Source organism: Bombina bombina, chromosome 3, assembly GCF_027579735.1.
Source record: "Bombina bombina isolate aBomBom1 chromosome 3, aBomBom1.pri, whole genome shotgun sequence".
Taxonomy (NCBI): Eukaryota; Metazoa; Chordata; class Amphibia; order Anura; family Bombinatoridae; genus Bombina; species Bombina bombina.
This window is the reverse complement of record NC_069501.1, coordinates 1,237,729,870-1,237,739,117: the sequence shown is the minus strand read 5'-3', so window position 1 is coordinate 1,237,739,117 and position 9,248 is coordinate 1,237,729,870. Positions and strand designations below refer to the sequence as shown.

The window sequence follows — 9,248 nt, the reverse complement described above, 5'->3', positions numbered from 1 at the left end:
GCTTCTTCCTTTTCCATTCGCAGAACCTTTATTTGGGAATCCACCTTTGCTTACTGGGCAGCCATTTCTGCTTGCTGGACAGCTATTTCTGCTTGCTGGGCAGTCATTTCTCCTTGCTGGGCAGCCATTTCTGCTTGCTGGGCAGCCATTTCTGCTTGCTGGGCAGCCATTTGTGCTTCCATTTCTGCTTCCCTTCTGATAAAGGAGCTTTGCACTTTTTTTGATTCTGCATCAGCACGGGCCTCTATTAGCTTGTCGCTTAATGTTGAACTTCTGGAGCGAGAGGATCTAGAAGAACGTGCAGTGAGCTTAGTTGATGTGGATCTATGAGATCTGGTCTCCGGCAGTTGAGCAATGCGGAACTCTGCCTTTTCTTTAGCCATTTGCACTAAGATCTCTATGTTGGTCCAGTGCATCAGTCCTAGTCAGTTCTGCTGAAGAGTCCTCTATATTAAAGTCCTTAAAGAAGGCTGTGTATTTTGCAGACAGCCGCTGGTAGCGTTCATATGCAGCAGATAGGTGATCTATAGAGTCTCTCAATTTGGCTGGTTGATCATTAAAGTGTGACAAAACTGACATGCATTGTGAAATTCTGTCCCATAGGTCTGACAGATTACTGGAGTACTCATCTCTAGTGAATTCATTGTTTTCTCTGAGTTTATGTGTCGGTTTTATTGTACGTTTGGGTCTTACACTCTGTTCAGCAATATCTGCAGGATCTGCTCCCTGTACGTCTGTGGGTTCAGAGGCATGATGTATCTGCGTAGGTTCGGCTATAAAAGAGTGCTCAGAGCCTTGTCTAGACATTTTTTCAAGTTTTGCAAAAAATGGTACTGTCTCTTTAAGAAGACAAACAGCAGCTTAGACAGGTGGGGTAACAGTTCAATGCAGAGAAACAGTTTTTAACATTCAGATGAAGTGCAGTAAACTTGTGCGACACGTGCTTTCACAAGATGGCGGATGACCCTGAGCTTAATTGTAGATTAAACACACACATATACATAGCAGGCTGTAGGAATTCTATACATCTTTTGACTATTCTGACTCAGATAGTTGTAATAATGATCTATCCCTTGCTGAGACCTCTATGCCTGGCCTGTATAAGAAGATACAATCACTGCAAACAATCCTTGTCAGATAGCTGAACTCACCAATACCATGTTCATCCACAAAGTTGCTTTATTCTGAATATCAGGTTACAGCAGATAATGAATACAGCAGATGAATGAATGGTTAAAGTATTTTGCGGTCAAAAGATGATACTGATCGTAGCTTGCAATGAATTAACATGAGTGCTTGTTACATGAGGCCTGTTAGCTGTGGCCATGACACAGGAAAACATCATAAAACTACAAGGGCGGAGCAATACACAAAAAGGAAATGCATAATAAGGTCAGGGGTAAGACATTCTACCAAAAAGTGTCAGTAGATGGCAGTACAGAACAAACACAGGGAAGCCTAGAAAACAATGGCATAAAAATATATGATTTCTTAACTATAACAACATGAACATAACAGAGGCTATGTAATATTCTATGCCTCATTGAGGCAGCACACTATCAGTCTCCTGTTGCGAAAAGCAAATACAAAAGCATGTGATTAAGAGGCTGTCTATAGAGCCTTTGAAACAGTCAGAAATGTGAAGGTTTAAATGTTATAAAGCATATTAATCTAGCAATGTTGGCTGTGCAAAGCTGGGGAATGGGTAGTAAAGGCGTTATCTATCTTTTTAAACAATAACAATTTTAGTGTAGACTGTCCCTTTAAATCAGTGAAACAAGATTACATTTAAAAAAAAATGTAAACGTAAAATACCATTGTAACCTCAGTGTTACCTTTTCATGCAATAAACATTTGAATTGTTTCCCTTTTTATGTTCCTTTAATGAGAAAAAGTGTCATTTACATTGAGTCAATATAACCATAAGTGAGTTTCAGACAAAAATACAAAAAAAAATATTTTAAATAAAATATCTCACATCAATTGAGAACAAAGAAAAACTAGAAATGGTCTTAAAAGCTCAAAGTATTAACCTATTTTTATTTGATATTTCATATATATATATGGAGTACACTCTTTACATATAAATACAAATTCTGAATTTGGTAAATGAAACTATTTTATTGCAGTTGCTTAAATAGAAATGTTTAATGACAGATGACAGCAGAGTCAGTTTTAAAGGGGCATTAAATTACATTAATGTATTATAGCATTTTATTACTGTACTGTAGCTTGTATATAACTGTTTTTAAAGGGACATTAAAACCCAGAAATGTTCTTCCATGTTTCAGATAGGACATATAATTTTAAACATCTTTACAACTGACCTCTATATTAATTTGCTTCATTCTCTTGGATCCTTTGTTGAAGCAGCAGCAATGCACTGCTGGGAGCCAGCTGAACACATCTGGTGAGCCAATCACAAGGGGCATATATGTGCAGCCACCAATCACCAGCTTGCTCACAGTAGTGCATTGCTGCTTCTGTGCCTACCTAGATATTTAGATATTGTTTTCAACAAAAGGTGCTAAGAGACTGAAAACAAATTGCCAACAGTAGTAAATTGAAAAGTCTCTTAAAACTGTAGGTTCTATCTGAGCCGTAAAAGTTTAATTGTGACTTTCATGTTTCTTTAAAGCATAACTCTTGTGTAACCCTACAGCATTTCCTCCAGAGGTAAAAATAACAAAGGATACCATGAGAACAAAGTCAATCACATTTTCTATTTGAAACATGAACGTTTTCTTTAGAATATGATTAAAAGTCCTATCATTAGATTGTAAGAGATCATTTTTACTCATGAACTGGTACTGAAAGAGTCCTTTGTCATTGATATGAAAGTGCAGTAATAAAACACGATAAAATAGTTTTTTTCTTAAAACCTGTTGAAATTTAAATTAAACAAATTCAGCAGTATCAGCTGTGGTTTTTTAATAATGCTCCCTTGATAATAGGTATTTTCTGATTGGCTGATAAGTGCCCCATGCTAGCACTCATGTTTAATAATGCTCTTTCATATAAATTATAGAACATTGTGGACTAGATTACAAGTGAGGCGCAAACGTTTTTGCACAAGCGATATCGTATTTTTGCTAGCATTTTTCATTGTGCTGATATTACAAGTTGAGCAAAATTGCGATTGCGATTAACACTTTAATCCTTACCGCAATCTCAGAGCCGTTTTCCAAAACAAAAAAGTTGCACAAAGTACTTCAAAAATACAATATAAAGTACACTCATAATAACACTGTCTAATAAAAATGATTTAAACCAATATTACTCAAAAAAAGTATAACGGCTCAAAGATATGAGATCTCAGGTGTTATAAAAAAAAACACAAAAGGACTTTAACATAGAGATACATACAGATACATATCTAAGGATATTTGTATATATACACACACACACACACACACACACATATATATATATATATATATATATATATATATATATATGTATACTGTAAGTGCATTAGACCCCTTTGCAATTAAGTAGATGAATACATTAAAAAATAATTTTGTAATATTCATATTTAATAAAGGTAATAACTATGTATTCACTGTAAATATTTTATATTTGCTAAAGTGAATACGCTATGTTGTTTGTGTGATGGGTGTTAGGGTTTTCTTAAACAATTTCTTTTTCTCCATTGACTTCTATGGGGAATGGGAAAATGTGATTGCCTTTGCGCGATAGTCGGGTGTTAGGTTTTTCTTTCACTTTATTGTCTCCATTGAATTCTTTGGGGGAATACATGCACGCGCACGCGATAATTTGCTAGCATTTTTATGCTAGTCAGGTTAATGCTTGCGAAAAATATGTTTTTTATTTTTATTGTAATACCAGCGCAACCCTACTAACGCATAAGGCTCAACCTTAGCGAAGTTTTTGCATTTGCGAAAACGCATTTTACTGCACCACTTGTAATCTAGCCCTATATCAGTATAATGTCGCTTAAAGGGACATTAAACACTAGATAAATGCAAGCTAGAATGATACATTTAAAGAAAGATTAGTCTGAGAACAACATGTAGCTGTATGTTTTAAAGTTTCATTAGCTGTTTAAATATTGACAAAATAAGTGTAAAGTTTAAGTGTCTATAAATCAATGGGAGCTGCCATGTTGTAACTCAGGTTACTTTCTCTGCTGTGGCCAATTAGATACAGTTATAAATAGGTCACTAAAGTGTGCAGCCAATGGCTGTGTGGAATATGTGTTCTGCACTTCCATTTTAACTGATAAGCTCACAATTTCAGAATGGAATTACAGGAAAAGGGGACAAAATAAATAATACTGCAGACTGTTTTTTTATATATGTAATTTATAATTATTATTATTATTATTATTATTATCGGTTATTTGTAGAGCGCCAACAGATTCTGCAGCGCTATTAACAAAGGCGGATTACAAAACAACTGTTATAGGGATCAAATGGGTAGAGGGCCCTGCCAAGAGTTGCACTGTTGCAGTCAGCTCTTGAGAAGGTGATCAACAAACAGCTGGACTCTTAAGCTTGCATGCTAGGGGGGTTCAGGGGATAGCAATGGAGGAGAGGAACTGGTATAAAGAAAGGTTAGCGTAGGTTGTATGCATCCCTGAAGTAGAGTCTTTAGGGAGCACTTGAAGCTTTTAAAACTAGGACGTGAGAAGAGCGAAGGGGACGGGAGGGAGAGTATCTGGAGACAAGGTCTGAGATATATGGGGGAGCAGTGCAGATGAGGGATTTGTATGTCAGAGTGAGAATTTTGTGTTTGATCCTAGAGGCAAGAGGAAGCCAGTGAAGAGATTGGCAGAAAGGTGTAGAAGATGAAGAGCGACTTGTAAGGAAGATAAGTCTGGCAGAGGCATTCATTAAGGATTGTAAAGGAGCTAGGCGGTAGGTGGGGAGACCAGAGAGGACAGAGTTGCAGTAATCGAGGTGGGAGAGGATGAGAGAGTGGATTAAAATCTTAGTTGTGTCTTGTGTAAGGAAGTGTCTAATTTTAGAGATGTTTTTAAGGTGGAAGCGGCAGGCTTTAGCCAAAGACTGAATGTGAGGAGTGAAAGAAAGATCTGAGTCAAATGTGACCCAGAGACATCGGGCATGCGGGGTAGGGGTAATGATGGAGTTGTCGACAGTTATAGAGAGATTAGGGGTGGAGAGTTTTGAAGAAGGCAGGAAAATAAGGAGCTCAGTTTTGGAGAGATTTAGCTTGAGGTAGTGAGAGGACATCCACTTGGAGATGTGAGAAAGACAGTTAGTGACACGGGTTAGCAAGGAAGGAGAAAGGTCTGGTGCAGAGAAGTAGATTTGGGTGTCGTCGGCATACAAATGATATTGTAAACCATGGGACTTTATTAGGGAACCTAGTGATGACGTGTAGATTGAGAAGAGAAGGGGACCGAGGACAGAGCCTTGCGGTACTATGACAGAAAGTGGTGACGGGGCAGAGGAGGCCCCAGAGAAGGCTACACTAAAGGTACGGTTTGACAGGTAGGAAGAGAGCCACGAGAGGGCTGTGTCACATATGCCGCAGGATTGGAGGGTTTGGAGCAAGAGAGGGTGGTCAACAGTGTCAAAGGCTGCGGACAGATCAAGGAGAATAAGCAGAGAGAAGTGGCCTTTTGATTTTGCTGTAAGTAGGTCGTTGGTAACCTTAACAATTGCTGTTTCTGTGGAGTGATGGGGACGAAATCCAGATTGCAATGGGTCAAGGAGGGAGTTTATTGTAAGGAAATGGGATAGGCGTGCATAAGCTAGTTTTTCGAGAAGCTTTGATGCAAGAGGGAGGAGGGAAATAGGGCGGTAGTTGGATGGGGAGGTAGGATCAAGGGAAGGTTTTTTGAGGTTAGGTGTGACCAGTGCATGTTTCAGCGATGAGGGAAATATACCGGTGCTTAAGGAGAGGTTGAAAGTGTGTGTGAGTATAGGGGTAAGGGTGGCAGAGAGGGAGGGGAGTAGCTGTGAGGGGATAGGGTCAAGGGGACAGGTAGTGAGGTGAGAGCGCAGTATAAGTGCCGAAACTTCTTCCTCAGTAACAGGGGAGAATGAGCTAAGTTTAAGGTTATGTGGGTTGTGGTTGATTAAGAGCATTTGAGGGGGTGAGAGAATGGAATTATGTTGAGAGCTGATTTCATTTCTGATGGAGTTGATTTTGTTATTGAAGTGGTTGGCAAAGTCTTGAGCTGACAGAGAAGTTGTATTAGGAGGTGGGGGAGGGCGGAGAAGAGTATTGAAAGTGGAGAACAAACGTTTTGGGTTTGAAGAAAGATTAGAGATGAGTAGAGAAGTAATGTTGCTTATGGAAATTAAGGGCAGAGTAGTAGGAGTTCAAGATAAATTTGTAGTGTTGAAAATCAGCTGAACTCCTAGATTTTCTCCAGTGCCGCTCAGCAGTACGGGAACATCTGCGTAGGTATCGTGTTAGAGGAGTATGCCAGGGCTGAGGATGAGTGTTTGATTTCTGAGCTATGGTAAGAGAGGTGAGATTGTCAAGGACGGATGTAAGGGTGGAAGTATAGTGGCAGATAGATTGGTCAGGGCATGAAAAGGAGGAGAAGGATTAGAGAAGAGGTTTGAGGGAATTAGAAAGCTGTTGTTGATCTAATGACATAATGCTTCTGTGAAGTTTGGTGTGAGGAGCAGAAGGAGGGAGAGTTGCAGGGAGGGATGATATGTTGCAAGTAAGGAGATGGTGGTCAGAAAGAGGAAAGGGGGAGTTTGTGAAGTTTGAAGTTGGTGCATCGATAGCTAAATATCAGGTCAAGGGAGTGACCATCTTTGTGAGTGGGAGAATCAGTCCATTGTGACAAACCAAAAGAGGAAGTGAGTTGCAGAAGTTGTTTTGCAGAGGAGGCAGTCAGATTGTCAAGAGGGACGTTGAAGTCACCAAGAATGAGGGAAGGGGTGTCTGAGGAAAGGAAATAAGGTAGCCATGCAGCCAAGTGATCTAGAAATTGAGTTGAGGAGCCAGGAGGACGGTATATGACTGCGACACGTATAGAAAGAGGAGAGAATACACAAATCATGTGGGTTTCGAATGAGGAAAATGTGAGGGAAGAGATGGGATGTATTTGTTGAAAGGTGCAACGAGAGGAAAGTAAAATACCTACACCACCTCATTGTCTATTACCAGACCTAGGAGTGTGGCTGAAGTGGAGACCCCCATGTGACAGAGCAGCAGTGGATGCTGTGTCTAGGGGAGAAAGCTAGGTTTCTGTTAGGGCCAGAAGGTTGAGGGAGTGGGAGATAAAGAGGTCATGTATAGAAGTGAGTTTGTTGCAAACAGAGCGAGAGTTCCAAAGTGCACAAGTGAAAGGGGAAGGGGCTTTTGATGCAAGAGGAATGTGAGTAAGGTTGTCAGAGTTTTGTTTTTTGAGTCTGTGGGATGGTATACATGGATGTGCACGGCTAGGCAGTTGTTGGGGACCAGGATTAGGGGAGATGTCACCAGCAGTTAGTAGAAGCAAGAGGGAGAGTGACATAAGATGAGATACAGATTTGCAGTAGTGAGACTGCTTTTGAGACAAGGTGCAGGGGAGAGAGAGAGTGTTTAGGAATAGGTAAAGTTCATGAGTACAAAAGTAAGGTGAGTTTAAGAGATAATTTTATATTACCTTCTCAAAGTGTTTAATGTCCCTTTAGAAACACTCATATTGGCAATCAGCCCAATAAAAAAAATAGAATAATTTTATACCATATGTATAATTTTATAGTATTTTGCTTTACAAATATTTTAACTTTTTGTTTTAAGTGTGAGTCCATCAAGGAGAACGTACTACAGTCATCCAGCAATGGCGAGTGCCTTCAATTCTACAACTCTTTACAGCAACATGACCCAGATGTCCGTTACTAACAGCAACAAGGTCATTGATAGTATAAAAATTTTCATGATGTTTCTGATGCTTTCTTCATTCTGTTTCTTTGTGTATTTCATCTCAGTTTTGCTCCGAGTTTACTTCACCACCTCTCACGTGCAAGAGAACTCTCGCTACATCCTATTTGTGCACATGCTCATAAATGACACGCTTAACTTGACCATTGGACTCTTTCTTTTTTTGTGCTCCTATTTTATGTTATATATTCCTGCACCAATCTGCATTATCATTTTAACTCTGGCGGCATCATCATTTAGAGTTACACCATACAGCCTAGCTGCAATGTCCTTGGAGCGATACGTTGCCATCTGCCATCCCCTAAGGCACGTAGAGTTTTGCACTGCTCAGAGATCTCATGTTGCCATCGCCACCATGTGGGTCGTTTCGCTTATTTTTCCTGTTGCAGATGTTATCGCCTTAATCGCCACCGTTCCGAAGAGTTTTTATTCTCAATGCGTCATGTGCCAGCGGAATAGACTGACAATAAGCCAACTGCAAGTGAGCATGAGGTCCTTCAGCCTCATCTCCAGCTTAGTCCTTGTTGCCCTGGTAATTATTTATACCTACATCAAAATTATGGTAGTGGCTCTGAAGATTGGTTCTGGCAACTCTTCTGCCTTTAAAGCCGGTAAAACCGTTATGTTGCACGGGTTCCAACTTCTCCTGAGCATCAGTTCTTTTGCCTCCTCACTTACAGAAACTTATTTCAGGGAATCCACTGTTTTGCTTCTTCCTAACTTTATAGTGTTTACGTATCTACCAAGGCTTCTCAGCCCTTTAATTTATGGAATAAGAGATGAAGTGTTCAATAAATGTATTAAAAAGATGTACTACTCCAAACCTTAAAGGGACATTAAATAGCTGGGAACAACTATGATGTTGGGTACTATTGTTTCTCCCCTGTTCCTGAAGCAATCTGCAAAGCTAATCTCCTTTTTTATCTGCTTACTTTAAACTGTGTAAAAAAAACAGTTAGCATGTATTAAAGGGACTGTAAGGTAAAAATTAGGGCAAGCAATTAAAAACAACTTTCCATATTACTTGTATTATCTACTGTTTTATTGTCTTGGCATCCTTTATTTAAAAGCAAACTAGGTAGGCTCAGTAGAAGCAATGCACTACTGGGAGCTTAGTGCTAATTGGTTGTACATATATGTCTCTTGTCATTGGCTCACTTCATGTGCTCAGCTACCTCGCAGCTCCTAGGTGGGCCCAGGAGCAGCAATGAACTACTGGGAGTTATCTGCTGATTGGTGGTTGTACAGATATCTGTTGTCTTTGGTTCAGTTGATGTGCACATCTAGCTCCCAGTTGTGCATTTCTGCTCTTTTAGCAAAGGATACTAAGAAAATGAAGTAAATATGAAAGCTGGTTAAAAATGTATATC

The 9,248-nt window shown here is 39.6% G+C and overlaps 1 protein-coding gene across 1 annotated transcript; it reads left to right on the top strand.

Annotated features, from left to right (window-relative positions):
• The first annotated feature begins 7,777 nt into the window (after window positions 1-7,777).
• LOC128652678 (odorant receptor 131-2-like) lies at window positions 7,778-8,707 on the top strand. Its single transcript, XM_053705607.1, has one exon. It carries the CDS (start codon window positions 7,778-7,780, stop codon window positions 8,705-8,707), a length of 930 nt encoding a protein of 309 aa, XP_053561582.1.
• The last annotated feature ends 541 nt before the right edge of the window (window positions 8,708-9,248 follow it).